The 27,500-nt window shown below is 33.8% G+C and overlaps 1 protein-coding gene across 3 annotated transcripts in view; it reads left to right on the top strand.

The window, feature by feature from the left end:
- The window catches only part of zgc:113516 (uncharacterized protein LOC541449 homolog), a 61,542-nt gene extending 36,602 nt beyond the window's left edge, over nucleotides 1-24,940 (top strand). For 2 of the 3 annotated variants that reach the window (XM_062042821.1, XM_062042823.1), the window contains exon 8: nucleotides 789-1,463. In XM_062042821.1, the coding sequence (XP_061898805.1) occupies nucleotides 789-855 (67 nt within the window). In that variant the 3' untranslated portion in view covers nucleotides 856-1,463. Of the gene's footprint in view, nucleotides 1-788; nucleotides 1,464-24,745 lie in introns of those variants that run through there. The other variant, XM_062042824.1, reaches the window with a different exon arrangement.
- The last annotated feature ends 2,560 nt before the right edge of the window (nucleotides 24,941-27,500 follow it).

Below are 27,500 nucleotides of genomic sequence, written 5' to 3'. Positions count from 1 at the left end.
GTTGCGCCACAATTAGCACACTTTTTTTGTGCGCTTTCGAAGCGTTGTTTGAAGCACGATACTGTGTGATACTGATAGAGCATGTTTCCCTGGGATCACACGCGCCCCCCCTAGCATCGCATTGCGCCCACCCAGGGGGACCCGCCCCACTATTTGAGAACAACTCAACACGTCAATCTACTGTGAAAGCATGTGTTGATGACTCGAACAACCTTTAATTAAGCTAGGGTTTTGTGAATGCTGTATATGCAGGTTATAAGTAGTAGTACAACAACTTTTTAAACCTAAAAAACATGCTAAAAATCTACAGTACTACAAATTAAGCGTCCAAAACGAGCAGATACTATACTAGAAGTTAAGGCCACAAAGTAAGAAAGGGTACTTCGCAACATGGCTGTCCAGTACGACAAAGCAGGATTTCTTCTTATCCGGGATAAGTCTGAGGCTTATCTCTGGGTATGTAGCACAGTAGCACCTCAATTTACGAGTATTCTGAGACACGAGCTGTCTCTCGGCTTTTCGCTAAGCTTGAAGTTGTCAGCTTCACTTGACTTACAAAGATAACAAAGAAGAGATCCTGGATAAGTTCAACTCGCTTTCAGGTACGGGGTCAAACATACACAACTCAGTAATGAAGCGTATTGTGTATATTTATTGAAGTATTCCATTTGATACAGCCTAAGATTACGCTACTTTCTCGACTTTTTATTTTTATTTTACTTTTAATTTTATTTTTGATCATCTTTTTGCAGAAAGTGACTCCTCACGTCCCCTCTTGTCCTTTGCAGATACGCTATGGTGCGACTCAACCGCTACTTCGAGAAAAAAGAAGAATACTTTTCGCTCTCTCTCTGATGAAGAGGTGTCCGATACCGTACGTGACACGTTTTCTTGAAAGGTGTCCGCCGCTCTCATGTAGTCAATGAAAGGTCTCGGCCCGACACAAATACCATAGGGGCGTGAGAGAGTTAACCACTAGGCTATAGCCAAAACAGCAGCACCTGTTGTGATCTTTCACGGCAATACTGTAGTTTTTTTGGGTTTTTTTACAGATGTTTTGTGTAGTCTTTTTTTAATTTCAAATAAAAAGGTAAAAATTATTTTTCCGGCAATTATCAGGCATTTTTGGACAATTACGGAAAGAACGTTTGCTGTCAATTAGCACTGCACTGTAATGGGGCTAAATTATACAATTAATTAAAATTGTAAATACTTACTTAAATGTGTCATTAATTAATTATAATCGGAATTGTATACATACATGTGTCATTAATTTATTTAATGCCGTTTAAATTGTATTTAATTATTTAAATACTGAATTAATTGTGTCATTATCTATTTCATGATTTAATTCATAATTTAACGTATTATTTCACAATTTAAATAACTATTTCGGAATTTAATGTTTTATCTAATTAGTTCATAATCATGTGTGTCAGGGCCTTATGATTTTTTTTTTTTTTAATCCGTCAAACTCAGCCATCAATGTTAGTGGGCGGGGCTTACAAGAATCTAGTCCAATGATAGCCTTGGAACTTTGGGAGTCTTTGCAAACATGGCGGCTAAGAAGAATATACACAAATGGGACCAATTTGGACAATTAAATCTTTTAATAATTACCAGAATGTGTTATTAATTAATTATAATCGGAATTGTATATATATATGTGGTATTTAATGTGTCATTGTTTTTTTTATGTAAATGTATGTTCAAATAATAAATTTTTTTATAATTTATTTTAAGATTGAATTAATTATGTCATTATTTATTTAATTATTTTAAGACTTAATTAATTCATGAATTGAACTGATTATTTCACAATTTCTGAAATTATTTCATAATTTAAGGATTTATTTAATTATTTCATAAACATGTGTGTCAGCGCTTTATGATTTTTTTTTATCTGTCAAACTCAGGCCATCAAAGTCAGTGGGCAGGGCTTACAGTGATAGCCTTGGAACTTTGGGAGTCTTTGCAAACATGGCGGCTAAGGAGAATATGCACAAATGGGACCAAATTAGACAATTACATTTTTAAATAATGACCTAAATGTGTTACTAATTAATTATAATCTGAATTATATACATACATGTGGTAATGCCAGGTAATCAATCAGGCGTTAGGACCCACTCACTGACTTGGATGGCTGAAACTGACGGATAAAATAAATTCATGAAGCGATACACGTTCATTCAATAAATAATTACACAAATAATTGATTACATTGTTGAATAATCTAATGATGACACAATTCAATAAAACATGTAATTGTTAATAGAATTATGAAATATTAAATGAATTAATTCAATGGTTACAGAAACATAACTTTAAATTAAATTAATCAGTGATAAATGTAATAACAATAGATTTAAAAACATATATATATATACATACATGTATATATATGTATGTATATATATATATATTTATAAGTATATATATACACACATATATATATATATATACATGCATACATATATAGACACTTATCTATATGTATATACACATACATGTGTATATATATACATATACAGTATATATATATATATATATATATATATATATATATATATATATATATATATATATATATATATGTATGTATGTATATATGTATGTATGTGTATATATATATATATATATATATATATATATATATATATATATATATATATATATATATATATATATATATATATATATATATGTATATATATATATATATATATATATATATATATATATGTCTATATATGTATGTATGTATGTGTATATATGTATGTATGTATGTGTATATATATGTATATATATATATATACTGTATATGTATATGTGAAAAGTGAAAACCATTTCTGGTGACTACCTCTTGAAGCTCATCGAGAGAATGCCGAGAGTGTGCAAAGCAGTAATCAGAGCAAAGGGTGGCTATTTTGAAGAAACTAGAATATAAAACATGTTTTCAGTTATTTCACCTTTTTTTGTTAAGTACATAACTCCACATGTGTTCATTCATAGTTTTGATGCCTCCAGTGACAGTGAAATAGTCATGAAAATAAAGAAAACCCATTCAATGAGAAGGTGTGTCTAAACTTTTGGCCTGGTCTGTATATACATATATATATCCATCCATATATATATATATATATATATATATATATATATATATATATATATATATATATATATATATATATATATATATATACATATATATATATATATATATATATATATATATATATATATATATATATATATATATATATATATATATATATATATATATATATATATATATATATATATATATATATGTGTGTGGGAAAAAAATCACAAGACTATTTCATCTCTACAGACCTGTTTCATGAGGGGTTTACCTCAATCCTCAGGAGATTTTAATGGAAGCGTTCACATACCATGGTTTATATAGGGCACAGAGCGGGTGGGTACAGGCAGGCATGGGGGCGTGGTGATTGACTCATGTGTTACCTAGGAGGTGTTTCCTTCTGTGACGGCATGCTGATACAATTTCGCTGCGCTTGTTGAGGGATGACAAGTCTGGACGGTATATGATAAACAGTTTCTCTTTTAAGCATAGGTTGCATCTTTTGTTACCACTGTTGTAAGGTGTGCTGGATGCAAGAATTTGCCATGTTATTGAGTATTCAACATTATTGTCTTTGAGATTCCAAATGTGTTTGCTGAGTTCTGTAGTGTCTTTTGCATCTGAAAGAAGCCTTGTGATTGTTCCATCTGGTTTTGAATTCTCCCTCAGTTAATCCTACGTATGTGTCGGATGTGTTAATGTCCTTGCGTATTACCTTTGCTTGCTAAACGACTGATGATTGTAAGCACCCCCCGTTGAGAGGGCAATCGGGTTTCTTGCGGTAACACATTCTCCTAGGTAACACATGAGTCAATCACCACGCCCCCACGCCTGCCTGTACCCACCCGCTCTGTGCCCTATATAAACCATGGTATGTGAACGCTTCCATTAAAATCTCCTGAGGATTGAGGTAAACCCCTCATGAAACAGGCCCGTAGAGATGAAATAGTCTTGTGATTTTTTTCCCACACATACATATTACGCTCTACCACGGTATCGAGCACTATTTTTTGGATAATCTAATTAAGACATATATATATATATATATATATATATATATATATATATATATATATATATATATATATATATATATATATATATATATATATATATATATATATATATATATATATATATATATATATATACATATACATATATACAGTATACATACATATATACTGTATATATATATATGTTGTCAAGGTTACTGTGGTTTATCCGTTATACAGTAGAGCGGAATATAGGGGGTTCCCCTGAAGAGCAGAGAAACCTGCGAAACAGGCTTGTAGGGATGAAATAGCCTCTGTGTTTTTTCCTGACGTAATGTACATATATATATATATATACACACAGCTGTTTATTTATTTTGTGGAGAAATGTAGTTGATCATAGAACTGGCACCCAATGTTAATAAAAGTATGGATTTTGAGTCGAGAATCGATTCTGAATCGAATCGTTACCCATAGATCCGCAGCCCTGGTGTTCATGCGATGTACATCAGTCCGGTACGAGTTTGGAGTGTTCAAACAGAACTTTGTGCCTCTTCACGCTCGTTCTGCCGACCTCGTTAGTTTGTTTAATCGTTTGTTAAAAATTGAGCCACAATAGTTGTGAAATTTGAAAAGCCCTCGGCTGCTTTAACGCATGGAGAGCTTTCCATGAGCACGTTGTTTCCACGGCTGTGCCCACATTGGCCTAAACATCCGCACGAAGCGCTTAACCACTTAAAATTCCTGGATTTTTGTGTGCGTGTGTTTGTGTGTGTGTGGGGGGGGGGGCTAAAAACGCCCGAAGTTAATGTACGGCTGTCCTTCAAGCGCGTGGAGCAAAGGCTTTGGGTTCTTTTGAAAGACAACAATGACAATTTTTATCCGCGACAGTGAGAACGAGTCTAACTGAGGATGGTAGAGTAGGCTAAAATTGTACTTTAGCAAGAGCATCGTTACTTTAGGGCATGGGTCACCAACGTGGTGCCCGCGGGCACCAGGTAGCCCGTAAGGACCAGATGAGTAGCCCGCTGGCCTGTTCTAAAAATAGCTCAAATAGCAGCACTTACCAGTGAGCTGCCTCTATTTTTTAAATGTTATTTATTTACTAGCAAGCTGGTCTCGCTTTGCTCGACATTTTTAATTCTAAGAGAGACAAAACTCAAATAGAATTTGAAAATCCAAGAAAATATTTTAAAGACTTGGTCTTCACTTGTTTAAATAAATTCATTAATTTTTTTACTTTGCTTCTTATAACTTTCAGAAAGACAATTTTAGACAAAAAATACAACCTTAAAAATGATTTTAGGATTTTTAAGCACATATACCTTTTTACCTTTTAAATTCCTTCCTCTTCTTTCCTGACAATTTAAATCAATGTTCAAGTAAATTTATTGTTTTTATTGTAAAGAATAATAAATACATTTTAATTTAATTCTTCATTTTAGCTTCTGTTTTTTCGACGAAGAATATTTGTGAAATATTTCTTCAAACTTATGATTAAAATTCAAAAAAAATATTCTGGCGAATCTAGAAAATCTGTAGAATCAAATTTAAATCTTATTTCAAAGTCTTTTAAATTTCTTTTAAAATTTTTGTTCTGGAAAATCTAGAAGAAATAATGATTTGTCTTTGTTAGAAATATAGCTTGGTCCAATTTGTTATATATTCTAACAAAGTGTAGATTGGATTTTAACCTATTTAAAATATGTCATCAAAATTCTAAAATTAATCTTAATCAGGAAAAATTACTAATGATGTTCCATACATTTATTTATTTATTTTTTTTCAAAAAGATTCGAATTAGCTAGTTTTTCTATTCTTTTTTTCGGTTGAATTTTGAATTTTAAAGAGTCGATATTGAAGATAAACTATGTTTCAAAATTTAATTGTCATTTTTTTCGTGTTTTTTCCTCTTTTAAACCGTTCAATTAAGTGTAAATATCATTAATTATTAATAATAACTTAGAGTTAAAGGTAAATTGAGCAAATTGGCTATTTCTGGCAATGTATTTAAGTGTGTATCAAACTGGTAGCCCTTCGCATTAATCAGTACCCAAGAAGTAGCTCTTGCTTTCAAAAAGGTTGGTGACCCCTGCTTTAGGGTAATAAGACCCAAGTAAAAGTAATCATCTAATAATTCCTCGAGTAAGACTAAAAGAGTATTCAGTGGGAAAAAAACCTCAAGTACCAAGTAACTAGTAAGTCACTTCTGATTCATTTCATAAATATTTTTTAATGCTATTTATAACTAGGAATGGGTACCGTTCACGTTTGAACCAGTACGGTACCAGTTGCCGATACTTGGGGTTTGATACCCGTACTCAACGGTACAATTTTTTGGTTCTTTTGTGTGTGTTAATGCATGTTAATCGTTTAATAATAAAATTGTATTTTTAAAGCAACATTTAAAACTGAGCTGATTATGATAACTGTGCTGGATAGATGGCAGTACTTTATGCGTTATGTTGCGCCCCACAAAGTGTTATACTGTAACTATTGGGATTATTACACACCAGCTGTTTGATTGTATTATTTGTCTTAGTTGTAGTTTCCATTACCAAACTTGGAGGTGTTGATATCACCATGTAAAATTACTAATGCGAAAAGTAGTCCACCTATGGCAAATCCTATGTAAATTAGCATCAAGCTAGCGCATTTTGGAAGAGTGGAGCCTTACTGTACGTTGGAGCATTTTCTACCAAGCATACTTGCTTTGTTGGTGTTGACAATCGCAACATTTCTTAGAGGGACTTTGTCTACGTGCTACTTGGCTGATTGTTTACGTTACGTATGTCAGTTACGTATATTGCTGGGTATTTTGGACAAACAGCTCAATTTGTGTTTCTTCTGACATCAACACGTCACAAGATAAGTTCTCTGGTCAGATGAAACAAAAATTGAGCTGTTTGGCCACAATACCCAGCAATATGTTCGGAGGAGAAAAGGTGAGGCCTTTAATCCCAGGAACACCACGTCTACCGTCAAGCATGGTGGTGGTAGTATTATGCTCTGGGCCTGTTTTGCTGCCAATGGAACTGGTGCTTTACAGAGAGTAAATGGTCCTGACGTTGAGCAACACAAACATAACGTTGAAACAACATGCTTTTTGACGACGTTTAATCAATGTTGGGTTCTGACGTTAATTTGACCATTGAAATTTGATCATTTCCCAACCAACAACGTGGCTCCACCATACAGACATCAACGTTGTCTCAATGTACAAATACAACTATTTTGCAACGTTGTTTCAAAGTCAGTTCTATAAGACATGTACGTATAATCAACGTTGTATCGACGTCTTGTGCCTGCTGGGTATTCCCTTCCTCTTGGGTCTCTTTGCTCATGCAAAATAACACACCAAGAATATTTGTGAAAAATGAACAATATTTAATGGGGCTGTGAATGTTTGGGCACCACATGATTGGATTTGATTCTTGGCGGTAACGATTCGATTCAGAATCGATCCTTTTTAATAACATTGGTTGCCAGTTCTATGATTGACTACATTCCTCCATAAAATAGATACACTTGTCGTTTCTAAAGTAAATCTGTACAATATTATATGCCCGAGTGGCTGGACAGGACAGATCTAACTTGAGAGGCTTTGGATATTTCTTATTGCCGAGAGCTCAAACCACTCGTAAACGTTTTTGTGTGTCTGTATGCGGAGTAAAACTATGGAACAAACTGGACTTACAACACAAGCAATGCCAAACTATTAATCCATTTAAACTATTATACAAACATGGGGTCTGGTTCAAATATAGAGATGAGGGTCTTTAATTTGACCTGCTGCTGTACTCTGTCTCAAAGTGTTAACATGTGCTCAATGTTTCCTTACCATTATTGCTATGTTGTCTATTACCATTATTGCTATGTTGTCTAATACCATTATTGCTATGTTGTCTATTACCATTATTGCTATGTTGTCTATTACCATTGTTGCTATGTTGTCTATTACCATTATTGTTATGTTGTCTATTACCATTGTTGGCATTTTGTCTATTACCATTATTGCTATGTTGTCTATTACCATTATTGCTATGTTGTCTATTACCATTGTTGGCAATTTGTCTATTACCATTATTGCTATGTTGTCTATTACCATTGTTGCTATGTTGTCTATTACCATTATTGCTATGTCTATTACCATAATGCTATGTTGTCTATTACCATTGTTGGCATTTTGTCTATTACCATTATTGCTATGTTGTCTATTACCATTATTGCTATGTTGTCTATTACCATTATTGCTATGTTGTCTATTACCATTGTTGGCATTTTGTCTATTACCATTATTGCTATGTTGTCTATTACCATTATTGCTATGTTGTCTATTACCATTATTGCTATGTTGTCTATTACCATTGTTGGCATTTTGTCTATTACCATTATTGCTATGTTGTCTATTACCATTATTGCTATGTTGTCTATTACCATTGTTGGCATTTTGTCTATTACCATTATTGCTATGTTGTCTATTACCATTATTGCTATGTTGTCTATTACCGTTATTGCCATGTTGTCTATTACCATTATTGCTATGTTGTCTATTACCATTGTTGGCATTTTGTCTATTACCATTATTGCTATGTTGTCTATTACCATTATTGCTATGTTGTCTATTACCATTATTGCTATGTTGTCTATAACCATTATTGCTATAATGTATATTACCATTGTTGGCATGTTGTCTATTACCATTATTGCTATGTTGTCTATTACCATTATTGCTATGTTGTCTAATACCATTATTGCTATGTTGTCTATTACCATTGTTGGCATCTTGTCTATTACCATTATTGCTATGTTGTCTATTACCATTGTTGGCATTTTGTCTATTACCATTGTTGGTATATTCATTATTCCTACATTGTTGATACAAATTATTGTTTCAGTGTAATAATTATTGTTACCTGTGGTAATGCCACTATGATACAACATCTGCATTATAATCCTTGAACAAAGTAAGAGTGAAACTCATGTGAATAATCACTGAATAGAGAACTGGGGGTGGGATTAAATAAGTTATCTTCTTCCCACTCCCTTTCAGGCGAACTGGACAATCATGCATTACATACTATACATTACCTTTTGCACTATTTTAATTTATATTATTATGTGTTGTCAACTTTGTACTTTTTTATGTCATTGCCTGAAATGAATAAATAAATGAATGAAATGAAATGAATGAAAAATCTAAAAAAAATAAAATTAAAATCGATTTTTTTATTTTTTGTTTCAAATGAGAATTGCGATTATTCAAAAATTTTTAAAAAATTGACACCCCTAAAAAATTAGATTCATCCAAACCAGGGGGTCGGCAACCCAAAATGTTGAAAGAGCCATATTGGACCAAAAATAGAAAATAAAATGTCTGTCTAGAGCTGCAAAAAATTAAAAGCCTTATATAAGTGTTATAATGAAGGCAGCACATGGTGTAAGTGTCTAAAATAACTATATTAGCATACTATCAAAATCTGACACAAATCTTCGTTGACAGAAATGTTGTATTTTAATTTTTGTTCTACACATTTTTGCAACTTTGGAAATCATTAGTAAAATGGAGGCTTCTCACAGGATGAGATAGATCCTGGAAATTACTGGCTCAGAATGGCCAAAAGTATACATGTGTATGTCCAAGTTAAAGGAAACTGCAGGCTGTCTTCTTCTAATGGATTTATTACAATCTGTGGTAACGTTTGCTGTGGTCTGGAACAACATGGTGTACTAACAACTATCAGAAATGCAGCCATTATTACATACAGATAATGTGTCATGAGACATGAAATACACAGAGGACATAAGTAAAGGAAATTAAATGAGCTCAAATATACCTACACACGAGGCATGATGATGCAATATGTACATACAGCTAGCCTAAATAGCATGTTAGCATTGATTAGCTTGCAGTCATGCACTGACCAAATATGGCTGATTAGCACTCTCAACAATATCAACAAAGCTCACTTTTTGCGCATTCACGCACAGCATAAAGCGTTTGTTGGACAAAATGAGACAAAAAAAGAGTGGCATGAAACATGTCTTTCTGTGGCAGCTTCGGAGAAAGTTGTACAAACTACGGTGAGTTCAAGGATCGCTGAAATGAGTAGGACAAAACGGTGCCTGCCAAATACTCCTCATCAGTGAAGCATGTTTAATGTCAACAGTGGGATTTCTAACAATTAGGAAGGTTTGTGTCATGTTTAAAATATATTAAAACAAGAAATATATATATTTTTTTCATATTTTTCCATTTTCACACGTCTCTGAAAGAGGTCCAGGCAGCCACTAGGGCGGCGGGTTGCTGACCCCCGATCCAAACGAACCCCATTTGGTTCCAATATGTTACATCTGAGTTGTTTGGACAAACAAACACAAGTTTGTTAGTCTGCTGCCTCGCTTATTTGTTGAGTTTTTTTTTATTTTTTTTACGGCTACTGGAAGGATTTGCCTCGGTCACAAAAACAAAACGTCGCCTTGTCAGAAAGCGCGAGCAAGGCTGCAGCCGCGAGCGTGTACATTAGCTAGCTGCTCCAATATGGTGAGGAGGCGTTGGCACAACAGCGGGTGTCAGCAGCCTTGGCAAGCCTCAACAATAACGCAAATCTAAATGCAATACCTGGATAAAAGAATGTTTTACATGTAGAGAAAAAAAAATAAAAAAATCTATTTGAAAGGTTTGCGTCTGAAAGGCGGCATAAAGGCCTATACTTCTCCTCTAATGCAATTTGTGGCGGCGGGAGACAAAATCTGCAGCACTTTTTCTGCAAAAAATGGCGATGGACAAAAGGCCAATTCTTTGCGCTTTCATGCAGAGTCCTTGGGTCCTTTTTAAGTGCGATAGTCTACTAATTAAATATTATATGCGCCGGGAGAAATGCCACTTTAAAAGTGGCGCTCAAAGACACAGCTGCAGCCTTGATGAGCGCGCGCGGCTGGCAATCACGTGGAGGACGCCGCTGTTGTTTCCTTCCGCCCGCCTCGGCTGACCTGCCGCCGTCCTCGTGGGTACAGTACACCTTGGTAGATTTGGTTGGTCCGCAAACTACACCGATTCGTGTCCGTGACCCCAAAGCTGCCCCAAATTATTGGAGAATGCAAGCAGAGCATGGCCCTCGGACTTGACAACATATTGGAGACGCCGTCTACTCTGCATAGCGAAGTATGAAATAGTCAATTCAAGTGAGAAGTTTAAATTTGTTTTATTCTAATCTGGATTGTTTCCCCTGGCTGCAAGGTCATTACTTGGAGATTCCCACCGAGCGGTATTGTATCGCAATCGCCGATGAATGCCTTTTAATGATGATCCCGTATGGCACAGGTGTCAAACTCAAGGCCTGCCACGTCAATTCATATGGCCCGCGTCAATAAACGACTTTGTCTTTTTCACTGCCGTGAATTTCAAACTATGAGCCACTACTCGTTTCCTACGCTTTGAACCCTGCGGCGTAAAAAAAACGGTGCGGCTAAATTATAGATGTTTCCTCGCTAACAGCCGCATTGTAAATTGTTCATGCAAAAACACTTACTGTAGATGGTGTGTTATTGTTTGTGCTACGGCGCCATCTTTTGGACGAGTTCGCTCACTGCAAGTGCTGCCGGGTGAATGTAAATTCCTGCTTTCTGCTCCGCCGCTCCCAGTCTGTGGAACGCTCTCCCTGACCACCTGAGGGCACCACAGACTGTGGATGCTTTAAAAAAAAGGCTTAAAAACCCTTCTTTTTAAAAAAAAAAACTTTTTTTAAGATATATGCATACTTGTTTTATCTATTTGGCTGTTCTTGTTTTTGTTTTTATTTATTTTTTATCATCTTTTTGTTTTTGTTTTTTTGTTTTCTTAATACACTGTTGCACTTTGAGGTTGTTTACTCAATGTAAAGTGCTTTTTTTTAATAAATAAAATCTATTATTATTATTATTATTGCTGTTTAAATCTTCAAACCGGACATAGAAGTGCAGTTTCGTCTTCTAACCGTCCGTAGCGCTTCTACTCGAATGGATTCTTCATTCCTCACTCCAAGAAATGTTGGTAAGTTTTACAATATAACTAAAACAATTCTTACTTGCTAAACCGTCCCATGTGTGATGTGTATGGGAGTGTTTTTGTGCATATTTGCACGCGCTGTCTGTGGAACGCTCTCCCTGACCACCTGAGGGCACCACAGACTGTGGATGCTTTTAAAAAAGGCTTAAAAACCCTTCTTTTTTTAAAAAAAATAAAAAAATTTAGATATACGCATACTAGCTATAGCTATTTGGCTGTTCTAGTTTTTGTTTTTATTTATTTTTTATTATATTTTTATTTTTTTTTTTTTTTAACACACTAGCACTTTGAGGTTGTTTACTCAATGTAAAGTGCTTTTTTTTTTTTTTTTACAAATGAAATCTTTTATTATTATTATTATTGCTGTTTAAAGCTTCAAACCGGACGTAGAAGTGCAGTTTCGTCTTCTAACCGTCCGTAGCGCTTCTACTCGAATGGATTCCTCATTCCTCCCTCCAAGAAACGTTTGTAAGTTTTACAATATAACTAAAACAATTCTTACTTGCTAAACCGTCCCATGTGTGATGTCTGTAGGAGTGTTTTCATGCATATTTGCACGCGCTGCCGTTAGCATTGGCTAATATGCTAACACACGTTTACAAGTGTCTTTGTTATATTATTAACTTACAATGGCATTCTTTTTGCCCCCGCGTCAATAAACGGCTTTATCTTTTTTATCGCAGTGAATTTCAAACTATAAGCCAGTATTATTTTCCTACGCTTTGAATCCTGCGGCCAAAAAAAACGGTGCGGCTAAATTATAGATTTTTCCTCGCTAACAGCCGCATTGCATTACAATGAATTGATTAACTTAAACAAGTTGAAAAACTTATTCGGGTGTTACCATTTAGTGGTCAATTGTACAGAATATGTACTGTACTGTGCAATCTACTAATAAACGTTTCAATCAATCAATCAATGCAAATCGTTCCTGCAAAAAACACTTAGATGGTGTGATATTGTTTGTGCTATGGCGCCATCTTGTGGATGAGTTCGCTCACTGCAAGTGCTGCTGGGGGAACGTGAATTCCTGCTGATTAAAGCTTCGAACCGGACGTAGAAGTGCAGTTTCGTCTTCCAACCGTCCGTAGCGCCTCTACTTGAATGGATTCTTCATTCCTCACTCCAGGAAACATTTGTAAGTTTTACAATATAACTAAAACAATTCTTACTTGCTAAACCGTCCCATGTGTGATGTCTGTAGGAGTGTTTTCATGCATATTTGTACGGGCTGTCGTTAGCATTGGCTAATATGCTAACACGTTTACAAAGTGTCTTTCAGTATTATGAACCTACAATGGCATTATTTTTGTATTGATTCAGTTTCGTAAATTCACCAAGGTATTGAGTCTGTTTAGCAGATTGGAGAGCTAGCTTCCGCAGCTATTTGGTACATGACGATGGCTTCTGTTTTGTTTGATCAGCCGTTTTACTGCCGTGTTAGAGACACCGTTAGGAAAGGTATGTAAATAAACATTTACGAAAGCTTGGTGTAAAAAAAATAATAATAATAATTTTACAAAGTATGTACCGTATTTTTCGCAGTATAAGTCGCTCCGGAGTATAAGTCGCACCGGCTGAAAATGCATAATAAAGAAGGAAAAAAACATATATAAGTCGCACTGGAGTATAAGTCACATTTTTTGGGGAAATGTATTTGACAAAACCCAACACCAACAATAGACATTTGAAAGGCAATTTAAAATAAATAAAGAATAGTGAACAACAGGCTGAATAAGTGTATGTTATATGACGCATAAATAACCAACTGAGAACGTGCCTGGTATGTTAACGTAACATATTATGGTAAGAGTCATTCAAATAACTATACCATATAGAACATGCTATACGTTTACCAAACAATCTGTCACTCCTAATCGCTAAATCCCATGAAATCTTATACGTCTAGTCTCTTACGTGAATGAGCTAAATAATATTTGATATTTTACGGTAATGTGTTAATAATTTCACACATAAGTCGCTCCTGAGTATAAGTCGCACCCCCGGCCAAACTATGAAAAAAACTGCGACTTATAGTCCGAAAAATACGGTACTGTAGCTGCGAGTTATATACTGATACTGGTACGGCTAATATATTGAAAACATATTTTTTTATTTTATTTAGTGGATGCGGCCTACATTCCTGTGCGCTCTATAGTCCGGAAACTATGGTAAATGTATTTTTTCTTCCTATTTTGGCAAAAAAAATAAATAAATACATGTACTGCATGCAATTGCATATATTTTAAACTTTTAATATTATCTAATAATGCAACAAATATTATATTGTCACACATTCCAAACATTTTCATTTAAAAATGAAAGTAAATATTAAAATATCCTGTCCATTATATCTGCTGTACAGATTTACTTTAGAAAAGACAAGTGTGGGATACTTCTCTTGTTGCCTTATTTGTATTTGACTTTATTAAATGGATTTATATTATTATTTGGTGCAGCCGGGCCGGAACAGGAGGGGATAGAAAGAGAAAAAAAGGAAGACAGAGGGGGAAATTGCGGGGACAAGAGGGGTGTTGGACAGAGAGACAACAGCAACAGAACATCAGCAAATAGGATATGTACAAATATGATAGTAAAAGTGATAGCAAAGAAGCAGTTAGTGAAGTAAATACTAATACATAAATGACAATGAACATTATTACACTACAAATGGAGCAATACAAATACCAATAGCAATAGCACTATTGATAATGAATAATAACAATAATTACCTCTGTTATCAACGATACAAATGCAACAATACACACATGTAATGATAACTTCCAATACAAAAAGGCAGATAAATGGACGGGGAAGAAAGAGAAGCGAACTATATTAACCTTGTAGATTGTTATAGTAACAATAGGTTAAGCTTTGTCAGTGTATTACCTAGTTTCCCTAGGGCAGGGGTCACCAACCTTTTTGAAAGCAAGAGCTACTTCTTGGGTACTGATTAATGCGAAGGGCTACCAGTTTGATACACACTTAAATAAATTGCCAGAAATAGCCAATTTGCTCAATTTACCTTTAACTCTATGTTATTATTAATAATTAATGACATTTACACTTAATTGAACGGTTTAAAAGAGGAGAAAACATGAAAAAAAAAGTGACAATTACATTTTGAAGCATAGTTTATCTTCAATTTCGACTCTTTAAAATTCAAAATTCAACCGAAAAAAAGAAGAGAAAAACTAGCTAATTCGAATCTTTTTGAAAAAATTAAAAAAATAATTTATGGAACATCATTAGTAATTTTTCCTGATTAAGATTAATTTTAGAATTTTGATGACATGTTTTAAATAGGTTAAAATCCAATCTACACTTTGTTAGAATATATAACAAATTGGACCAAGCTATATTTCTAACAAAGACAAATCATTATTTCTTCTAGATTTTCCAGAACAAACATTTGAAAAGAAATTCAAAATACTTTGAAATAAGATTTAAATTTGATTCTACAGATTTTCTAGATTTGCCAGAATAATTTTTTTGAATTTTAATCATAATACGTTTGAAGAAATATTTCACAAATATTCTTCGTCGAAAACACAGAAGCTAAAATGAAGAATTAAATTAAAATGTATTTATTATTCTTTACAAAAAAAAAAAAAAAAAATTACTTGGACATTGATTTAAATTGTCAGGAAAGAAGAGGAAGGAATTTAAAAGGTAAAAAGGTATGTGTTTAAAAATCCTAAAATCATTTTTAAGGTTGTATTTTTTTCTCTAAAGTTGTCTTTCTGAAAGTTATAAGAAGCAAAGTAAAAAATGAATTTATTTAAACAAGTGAAGACCAAGTCTTTAAAATATTTTCTTGGATTTTCAAATTCTATTTGAGTTTTGTCTCTCTTAGAATTAAAAATGTCGGGCAAAGCGAGACCAGCTTGCTAGTAAATAAATACAATTTAAAAAAATACTGGTAAGTGCTGCTATTTGAGCTATTTTTACAACAGGCCAGCAGCCTACTCATCTGGTCCTTACGGGCTACCTGGTGCCCGCGGGCACCGCGTTGGTGACCCCTGCCCTAGGGCAACAACGTTAATATATGAAACGTGATTATATGCCTGACTGTATGAATGCATATGTGGTTGTATATGTACAGTATGTGTATATGTATGTTTCTACAGTGAATGTATATGTACAGTATGTGTATATGTATGTGAATGTGCGTGTGGATGTATGAACTTTGAGTGTGTATGTATGTACTGTATTTGTGTATGTATGTGGGAGCGTATGTACCTATGTTTGCGCATATGTATGTATATATGTAAGGGACAAGGGACCACCGGCCCCACGCAGGCAGGCCGGCCAGCCTCTGCCCCACCAGTAAACAAGCCCCCACGAGCCCATATATATATATATATATATATATATATATATATATATATATATATATATATATATATATATATATATATATATATATATATATATATATATATATATGGAGCCAGTCTTTTGAAAGGGTCTTTGAAGGAAATGGCTTCTTAAGATCTGGCTCCCTTCAAAGCCCCATAAATCCCAACAGCGGGAAATACGATACATCCATCGTCACGTTTAAGAAGTGTTGACGGGAGAGTGTTGCAGCAGAAAGTCAGCAGATATGAACAAGAAGATTCATAGGAGTGTAGAAAGAGGATAATATAACAGCTGGTAACTGTTGATGTGTCAACATTGTCTTGGCCAGCAGTACACAGCAAGGTGGTGTCGACACCAAGAATAATATCAGTATATGATCGATACCACAGTGATTAGGTAGATATATATATATATATTTTTTGTATCTTTATTTTGGGTAGGTGGTTGTTACTGTTTTTCAAACTTAAGGAATAAAAGGACTTTAAGAGCAGAAGTAATTTAAAGGAGTATGTTTACTTATATTTACTTTGTTTTACTTCAACAATTGTGTGTATTCCAAAAGAATAAAGTAATACAGTTCACAGTGTTTAACTTTTTCCACATTTTATGTTACAACCTTATTCCAAAATTAACTAAAATTCATTTTTGTCCTCAAAATTCTACATGTGAAAATGTTATTTTAGAATTTTTTTTTGTAATAACAATTTTTTTTAAAACTAAATAAATAATCAAGTATTCACAGCCTTTGCCATGAAGCTTAAAAATGAGTTGGGGTGCATCCTTTTTCAACCGATCATCATTGAGATGCTCCTGCAGCCTGACTGGACACCACTTGTGGCAAATTGAGTTGGTTGGACATGATTTGGAAAGGTCTGTGTGTGAGCTCCCACACTTGTGGTGCATGGCAGAGCACAAACCAAGCATAAAGTCGAAGGATTTGTCTGTAGACCAGGGGTCACCAACGCGGTGCCCGCGGGCACCAGGTAGCCCGTAAGGACCAGATGAGTAGCCCGCTGGCCTGTTCTAAAAATAGCTCAAATAGCAGCACTTACCAGTGAGCTGCCTCGATTTTTTAAATTTGATTTATTTACCAGCAAACTGGTCTCGCTTTGCTTGACATTTTTAATTCTAAGAGAGACAAAACTCAAATAGAATTTGAAAATCCAAGAAAATATTTAAAGACTTGGTCTTCACTTGTTTAAATAAATTCATTATTTTACTTTGCTTCTTATAACTTTCAGAAAGACAATTTTAGAGAAAAAATACAACTTTAAAAATGATTTTAGGATTTTTAAACACATATACCTTTTTACCTTTTAAATTCCTTCCTCTTCTTTCCTGACAATTTAAATCAATGTTCAAGTATTTTTTTTATTTTTTTATTGTAAAGAATAATAAATACATTTTAATTTAATTCTTCATTTTAGCTTCTGTTTTTTCGACAAAGAATATTTGTGAAATATTTCTTCAAACTTTTTATGATTAAAATCCAAAAAAATTATTCTGGCAAATCTAGAAAATCTGTAGAATCAAATTTAAATCTTATTTCAATGTCTTTTGAATTTCTTTTAAAAATTTTGTTCTGGAAAATCTAGAAGAAATAATGATTAGTCTTTGTTAGAAATATAGCTTGGTCCAATTTGTTATATATTCTAACAAAGTGTAGATTGGATTTTAACCTATTTAAAACATGTCATCAACATTCTAAAATTAATCTTAATCAGGAAAAATTACTAATGATGTTCCATAAATTATTTTTTTATTTTTTCAAAAAGATTCGAATTAGCTAGTTTTTCTCTTCTTTTTTTCCGTTGAATTTTGAATTTTAAAGAGTCGAAATTGAAGATAAACTATGTTTCAAAATTGTATTTTCATTTTTTTCGTGTTTTCTCTTTTTTTAAACCGTTCAATTAAGTGTAAATATCATTCATTATTAATAATAACATAGAGTTAAAGGTAAATTGAGCAAATTGGCTATTTCTGGCAATTTATTTAAGTGTGTACCAAACTGGTAGCCCTTCGCATTAATCACTACCCAAGAAGTAGCTCTTGCTTTCAAAAAGGTTGGTGACCCCTGCTGTAGACCCTCAAGACGGGATAGTCTCGGGGCACAAATCTGAGGAAGGGTACAGAAATGTATCCGCTGCCTTAAAGGTCCAAATAAGTACGTTGATCTTGTCCGCAAATGGAAGTCTGTATCCCAGTGAGAGCAGACATTGTACAGTAAGTGTTTGGCTATGTTTGTAGTTTGTTAAGGGTCAGGTTCAAACACTAATGACATCTATTAAACAAGACAAGAAACAAGGAATTAAGCAGAGACAGAATTACATTTGGCTCAATTGTACAGTGTTCCAACACGCTCTGGCGAAAGATTGTACGCCTCCTCTTTCATTTGGACTTTCCCTGAGCACGTGGGCAACAGCTGTTTCTAAGGGACGGGGGTCGTAAACAGCCATCGCCTTTGATTACAACAGTTCAAAGAAAAGGTTGTAAAACAGTTCAAAGAAGAGGTCCCTGGAACTTGGGCAGATCCTGCTTTCCCTCCGCTTCGCAGTTCTCGGGTCAAAACAAAATCTTTCTGTGGATTACAATACATGAAAGAAACAGAAAAAACCTTCATGTTGCTTCCCATCCTACACAGTGGAGTTTTAAAAGCCTTCTGCTTGGTAGGATTAAAGACAGCTTTTGTCTGCTCGCCGGGAACTCATTGAAACACAACGTTTTGTGATAACTTAGATACAATTATTCTGACATTAAGGTTTTTAGATTCCTGAAATGTCTGAATCATCATTTTTCCCATAGTAGTCTTTATTGTCTCTCATGATTAATAGTGTTGTTGTTGTCGAAGGTAAAAGCAAACGTTGTGATGTGTCTGTAAAAATGTATTCTCCGTTGTGTGCTTAAAAAGAGCAAAATATATAAGTATAAAATGTTATTATGAATGTTACTACATTACATATATACTTACAGCGTGTATACAAAACTAAGATGGACGTTTTTTCATATTTTTAGAGCGCTTCATAGGCGGAATGGAGCGACTCTCATTATCTCCATTGTTGGCTGACTTTTGCTAATGTTTCTTTACGATTTAGAATGCATTAAAAAAAAATGTGTTCTTTTCTTACATAAGGATTGAGAATGCAGTTCCCCTTTAAACGCTCGTAAAAATCTGCAGCTTCTCTTTGAGGCGACGAGTTGCGTTTCAAACACACACACACACACACACAGAAAAAGAGAGTGTGACACACAAAAAGAGTGTGTAGCGACCCCAAAGTTAATCTTTTTTTTTAACGACGTGTGGCGGGAGACCGAGGACTAAGGACCGCGGCACTACAGAGTTGACCTGAAAACCGAGGAGGTTCTGGTGCAAAGAAATGTTCTCGCATGCAAAACATTGGCTGGATGTCCACCAAAAGACATTTTGTCTGTGCACAACCTCTTTGATTCACATTTGTTGCACTTGCAGGACATTTTTTTTGGCAAACAACTTGTTGTTATGGTATTAGAATCCCACAGCAAATACTGAAAAAAATGGTTGAAAAGCAATATTGTTAGTTTCCTGTTATTACTTTAACGGTCATTCAAGGTATTTAGACCACAGGTGTCAAACTCAAGGGCCAGTAGGGATGCGTGATATGGACTATCACAATAACCTGCCATTTATGGTGAAAACGATAAAAGTGAAGACAAAAAAACTAAAGTTTTGACTATGAGTCTGTCAGCGCATCCAGTCTTCAGAACAGGGCTCGAATTTAAGCACGGCAACCGCGACTGCCCTTATCTTTCGCCGTAATGCTCCAAAAATTGACCAACATATGAGGCGAGAACACGCCCTTGACTTTTTACTTGTTAATGGACGAGGGATGTAACAATAAACGGTATAATGATAATTTGCGATAAAATTCCTGACGGTTACTAATACCGTCTCATTTTTAAATTCCTGAAAAACCGCTGTTTATTAATGCATTTTAGGCAACAGGAAGTCAGGCGCATGCGCGCTAGCGGTGTTTAGCTTTGATAATCACGGCGGACAAGCAACACCGACTTCGCTGCGGAGATTTCCCCTCAGAGTAAACGGAGCCAAGCGCTTGGTTTAACGTCATTTTGTGTGTTCAAGAAGTTTAGATGGAGACAGGTGTGGACAATATTGGAGACACTTGTCCCCAGACAAAATGGTAAATGGTTATAGGGGCGGCATGGCGTAGTGGGTAGAGCAACCGTGCCAGAAACCTGAGGGTTGCAGGTTCGCTCCCCGCCTCTTACCATCCAAAAATCGCTGCCGTTGTGTCCTCGGGCAGGACACTTCACCCTTGCCCCCGGTGCCACTCACACCGGTGAATTGAATGATGAATGATAGGTGGTGGTCGGAGGGGCCGTTTCGCTTCCGTCAGTCTACCCCAGGGCAGCTGTGGCTATGAAAGTAGCTTACCACCACCAGGTGTGAATGAATGATGGGTTCTACATGTAAAGCGACTTTGGGTACTTAGAAAAGCGCTATATAAATCCCAGTTATTATTATTATTATTATTATACTTGTATAGCATTTTTCTACCTTTTTTAAGGAACTCAAAGCGCTTTGACACTATTTCCACATTCACCCATTCACACACACATTCACACACTGATGGCGGGAGCTGCCATGCAAGGCGCTAACCAGGATAAAAGTATACCAGCGAAGGAGAAAACTATTTGATGTTTTTGCAGCAGGTGATGTGTCGTGAACGTTGTCACAACTTCTTTATAAAGTCTGCTGTGTTTAGATGGAGACAGGTGTGGACAATATTGGAGACACTTGTCCCCAAACTAAAAGTATACAGCGAAGGAGAAAACTATTTGATGTTTCGCAGGAGGCAATGTGTCGTGAACGTTGTCACAACTTGTTTATAAAGTCTGCTGTGTTTAGATGGAGACAGGTGTGGACAATATTGGAGACACTTGTCCCCAAACTAAAAGTATACAGCGAAGGAGAAAACTATTTGATGTTTTTGCAGCAGGCGATGTGTCGTGAACGTTGTCACAACTTGTTCATAAAGTCTGCTGTGTTTAGATGGAGACAGGTGTGGACAATATTGGAGACACTTGTCCCCAAACTAAAAGTATACAGCGAAGGAGAAAACTATTTGATGTTTCGCAGGAGGCGATGTGTCGTGAACGTTGTCACAACTTGTTTATAAAGTCTTTACTTTGTTTACTGGGATGTTCACTCGTCCTTTATTTAACTGCAAACTGTATCAGTGTTCAAATAACATCAATACTGGCTCAAATGTTTTGTCATTTCATCGAACTGAACGGAGGCTGTGAAGATTGTGTATTCGATGTGAGAGGTATCACTCCGGGTTTTTGTTGTTGTTGTTGGCCAAACTGCTGTACTGAACCACTAGGAGGGGTTAGAGAGGATCAAAGTCACAAAATCGCATATTAATATTGATTTTTTTCTGCATTTTTTGTAAAAAAATGAATAAAAATGGAACGGATTGCATTGGATGATAAGCGCTGACAAAAGGTCTTCTAATGATTTATAATCATGATTAATAAAGACACTTTATCCATTTTATTATTTATTTAAAGTCAAATTACTGCATATTTATATAGATTTTTTTCAGAATTTTTTTTGCAAAAAAAACCCCAAATGGAACGGATTGGATGATAAGCGCTGACAAAGGGTTTTCAAATGTTTTATAATAATAATTAATAATGACAGCTTGTCTTTTATTATTTATTTAAAGTCATATTCCTGCATATTTATATAGATTTTTTTTTGCATTTTTTGTAAAAAAAAAAAAAAGGAACTGATTTGATTGGACAATAAGCGCTGACATAGGGTCTTCAGATTATTTATAATAATAATTAATAATGACAGCTTATCCATGCTATTATTTATTTAAAGTCATATTCCTGCATATTAATATTGATTATTTTCTGCATTTTTTGTAAAAAATTAATAACAATGGAACAAATTGGATTGGATGATAAGCGCTGAAAAAGGGTTTTCAAATGATTTATAATCATAATTAATAATGACATCTTATCCATTTTATTATTTATTTAAAGTCATATTCCTGCATATTTATATAGATTTTTTTCTGCATTTTTTGTAAAAAAAAAATGCCACGGACTGGATTGGATAATAAGCGCTGACAAAGGGTCTTCAAATGATTCATAATTAATAATGACATCTTATCCGTTTTATAATTTATTCAAAGTCACATCCCTGCATATTTATATAGATTTTTTTCTGCATTTTTTGTAAAAAATAAATAAAAATAGAACGGATTAGATTGAATAATAAGCACTGACAAAGGGTCTTCAAATGATTTATATTAATAATTAATAATGACAGCTTATCCATTTTATTATTTATTTAAAGTCATATTCCTGCATATTTATATAGATTTTTTTTTTTGCATTCTTTGTAAAAAAAAAAATGCCACGGACTGGATTGGATAATAAGTGCTGACAAAGGGTCTTCAAATGATTTATAATCATAATTAATGACAGCTTATCCATTTGATCAGTTATTTTAAGTCATATTCCTGCATATTTATATAGATTCCTTCTGCATTTTTTGTAAAAAAAAAATGGAACGGATTACTGCAATTTAATGGAACAGATTTACTGCAATTTAATAAGCGCTGACAAAGGGTCTTCAAATGATTTATAACCATAATTAATGACAGCTTATCCATTTTATAATTTATTCAGAGTCATATTCCTGCATATTTATATAGATTTTTTTCTGCATTTTTTGTTAAAAAAAAAAAAATAGAACGGATTGGATTGAATAATAAGCACTGACAAAGGGCCTTCCAATGATTTATATTAGTAAATAATAATGACAGCTTATCCATTTTATTATTTATTTAAAGTCATATTCCTGCATATTTATATATATATATATATATATTTTTTTTGCATTCTTTGTAAAAAAAAAATGCAACGGACTGGATTGGATAATAAGCGGTGACAAAGGGTCTTCAAATGATTTATAATCATAATTAATGACAGCTTATCCATTTGATCAGTTATTTAAAGTCATATTCCTGCATATTTATATTGATTTTTTCTGCATTTTTTGTAAAAAAAAAAAATGGAACGGACTGGATTGGATAATAAGCGCTGACAAAGGGTCTTCAAATGATTCATAAATAATAATGACATATTATCCATTTTATAATTTATTCAGTCATATCCCTGCATATTTATGTAGATTTTTTTTCTGCATTTTTTGTAAAAAATTAATAAAAATAGAACGGATTATATTGAATAATAAGCACTGACAAAGGGTCTTCAAATGATTTATATTAGTAAATAATAATGAAAACTTATCCATTTTATTATTTATTTAAAGTCATATTCCTGGATATTTATATAGATTTTTTTTTTTGCATTCTTTGTAAACAAAAAAATGCAACGGACTGGATTGGATAATAAGCGCTGACAAAGGGTCTTCAAATGATTTATAATCATAATTAATGACAGCTTATCCATTTGATCAGTTATTTAAAGTCATATTCCTGCATATTTATATAGATTTTTTCTGCATTTTTTTGTAAAAAAAAAAAAATAGAACGGACTGGATTGGGAAAATAAGAGCTGACAATGGGTTTTCAAATTATTTATATTAGTAATTAATAATGACAGCTTATCCATTTTATCATTTATTCAAAGTCATATTCCTGCATATTTATATAGATTTTTTTTCTGCATTTAAAAAATGTTTAAAAAAAATAAAAATAAATCACACCAAATTATTTAGGGGGGCTCAAAAACATTTTTAGGGCATTTAGGGCTCCAGCCCTCCTAAAATAGGCCTAACCACGCCAATGGTGCCATCGCTGTGTGTGGCATCACGTACACACACACACACAGTGGAACAATAGACCACATGTACTATAACGAGTCCCCAAAAAAGCTCCAGTTTGGAAAAAGAAACGTGTGTGTTGGAAATAATTAGCCGCGTGGAAAAAAAATGTAATGAAAGTAAAAAAAAGTTTGCACCTGTGACTTGTCGGAAACGGCGTCAGGAAAGCCAAGGAAAAGTCTGCACTTGTTGATTTATTTATTTGTTTTCTTTTCATCTTGATTGTCTTTCTCACCAGCATTAATGTTACTGACACTTTTTTTTTTTTTTTTTAGAGCCACAGCTGGCTAATAAATACAATGAAATGTTAAAACGCACAAAATCGCCATCACAAAAAGTGTGTGTGTGTGTGTGTGTGTGTGTGTGTGAGCCAGGAGGCGCCCGCTGTCTTAAAAAGGTTGAGGTTAGCAGAGGCCACGCCTCCTAAGATGGCTCCGAAAGGCGTGACCCAGGAAGTGAAAACAACAACAAGAACAACAACAACAACAACAACACGTCAGTCAATAAGAGAACAAAGAAGGAGAATATCTATCCAGTGCTTATAGGATGCGTGTGTATGGCGTCGTCAAATAAAAGCTCAAAATAAAAAATAAAAATAAAAAAAACACGGAGGTAATGAGTGTGGAAACTGGAACGATGTTCAAAATGTCAGGAGAAAAAAAAAAAACACAAGAAGAAAAAAAACCTGAGTGCTCTAATTGGGGCGTTTGACCAAAAACATGTTCATGTTCAACACTGCTACTCTTCAACCACTAAAATACTCACTTTTTCAATAAAAAAAACACACACAACATTCTCCAAAAGACACAAAAACTAAACACATTTTCCTCTGTCCTCGTTAACATATTTCTAATATCAATACGTTTTTAGTCCGTGTCCAGGATTATTGGTTCTAATCAGTCCCTCCAGGATTTTGTCTTTTTTTGTTTTTTGTTGTGATTTTATTAAATTATGAATGTGTCAACTTAAAAAAAAAAAAAAAAGGCGCAAGATTTCAACAAAAAAATACTGCATTGATGTTTTACTTGTTTTATACCACATAGACCAGGTGGCAGTAAAAGCACATCGCAAGAGCCCCCTTGTCAAATGTTAATTTATTACGGTGAATATTAGTAATAATTCATAATAATTCTATCTATCCATCCATTTTCTACCGCTTGTCCCTTTCGGGGTGGTGGGGGGTGCTTGCATTTATTAATTAATTTGAGGGATTCATCATCACACTCCAACATCTCTAACAGGTAAACACCGCCCTTTGGCGAGGTCAATATGTCCTTAATCGTCTTACCCTGGATAAGTAAACGTTGAATAAATATATAAATACAGGAAGTAGATGTTTGTTTACTACATTACCCAGGGGGCTTAGCGCTGTAGGCGGGAACGGGAAGTAATTCTGAGCTATGCAGTTTGATCATAAAAAAAAAAAAAAGTTGATATATTGTTACATGTCGTTTCTGCTTCGTTTACATCAGGGGTCCCCAATCTACGGCCCGTGAGTTAAAAAAAATCAAAATAAAAAACATGTTATTTATTTATGTCATTTCTGATCCATTTTCTACTGCTTGTTACTCTCGGTGTTTCCTAGCCGCTCAGGCAAATCATATTATCGAAAAATAAATGTTCCCATCGATAACGTGACATCATCGCGCTCTGAATAAATATGTATATATATATACATATATATACTGTATATATACTGTGTATATATATGTATATATATACATTATATATACATGCAATATATATATATATATATATATATATATATATATATATATATATATATATATATATATATATGTATATATATATATATATATATATATATATATATATATATATATATATATGTATATATATATATATATATATATATATATATATATATATATATATATATATATATATATATATATATATATATATATATATATATATATATATATATATATATATATATATATATATATATATATGTCTTAATTAGATTATCCAAAAAATAGTGCTCGATACCGTGGTAGAGCGTAATATGTATGTGTGGGAAAAAAATCACAAGACTATTTCATCTCTACAGGCCTGTTTCATGAGGGGTTTCCTCAATCCTCAGGAGATTGAGGATTGAGGAAACCCCTCATGAAACAGGCCTGTAGAGATGAAATAGTCTTGTGATTTTTTTCCCACACATACATATATATATATATACATATATATACATATATATATATATATATATATATATATATATATATATATATATATATATATATATATATATATATATATATATATATATATATATATACACAGTATGTATATGTTAGGTCAGGAAAAAACACAGAAGCTATATCATCCCTACAAGCCTGTTTCGCAGGTTATATATATATATATATATATATATATATATATATATATATATATATATATATATATATATATATATATATATATATATATATATATATATATATATATATATATATATATATATATACGGCCAAATGTTTGGGGGACCCCTTGTTTACTGATTATTATTTCTGATTGGACAGTTGACGTGTTGGAGCGTTTCCGTTGGCTGAAATGAGTGACAAGTTGAAGTTGACGAAAAAATTCCTGGAGGCACCGATTATAGTTTCTTATCCAAAGGTTCCTCATTTTTCTTTCTCGTGTCTTTTTCGTCCTGGTTTCTGATCGGTCGACGTTTTCTAATCGCTCGCGCCGCTTTTTCTTGAACGCGAATGCGTTTCGTTCGTTTTTGGTTCCCGACACGAGCGGGGAAAAGATGAATAGCAGCGTTCACACGGACATGGTCTTCAGATATAAAGTGAGCACCTGTTTTCTCGGCGTTGTTCTCCTTAATAAATTATCAACTGTAATAACGGAAAAAAACGCCGGGTAAAAAAAAATCAAATGAAATAACAGACCAAAACGATGGCGTTTCAAACGAGCTAAGTATACAAAGTAGTTTTTCGTACCTTTTGAAAATACAGTGAAGCGATTCCGAATGTTTGGAAAGTCTACAGTCACGTGGTGAACTTAAGAGACGTCCTGGAGGGATTGTGGGTCATGTAAGACTTTTTGCAGCATCAGACTTTAAGACTACGACATCCCGACTCCATGTCAATGCACGTT

The sequence above is a fragment of the Entelurus aequoreus genome, linkage group LG03, assembly GCF_033978785.1.
Source record: "Entelurus aequoreus isolate RoL-2023_Sb linkage group LG03, RoL_Eaeq_v1.1, whole genome shotgun sequence".
Lineage (NCBI taxonomy): Eukaryota > Metazoa > Chordata > Actinopteri > Syngnathiformes > Syngnathidae > Entelurus > Entelurus aequoreus.
The sequence above is the reverse complement of the archived record's forward strand: the minus strand, read 5'-3'. Positions and strand labels throughout refer to the sequence as shown.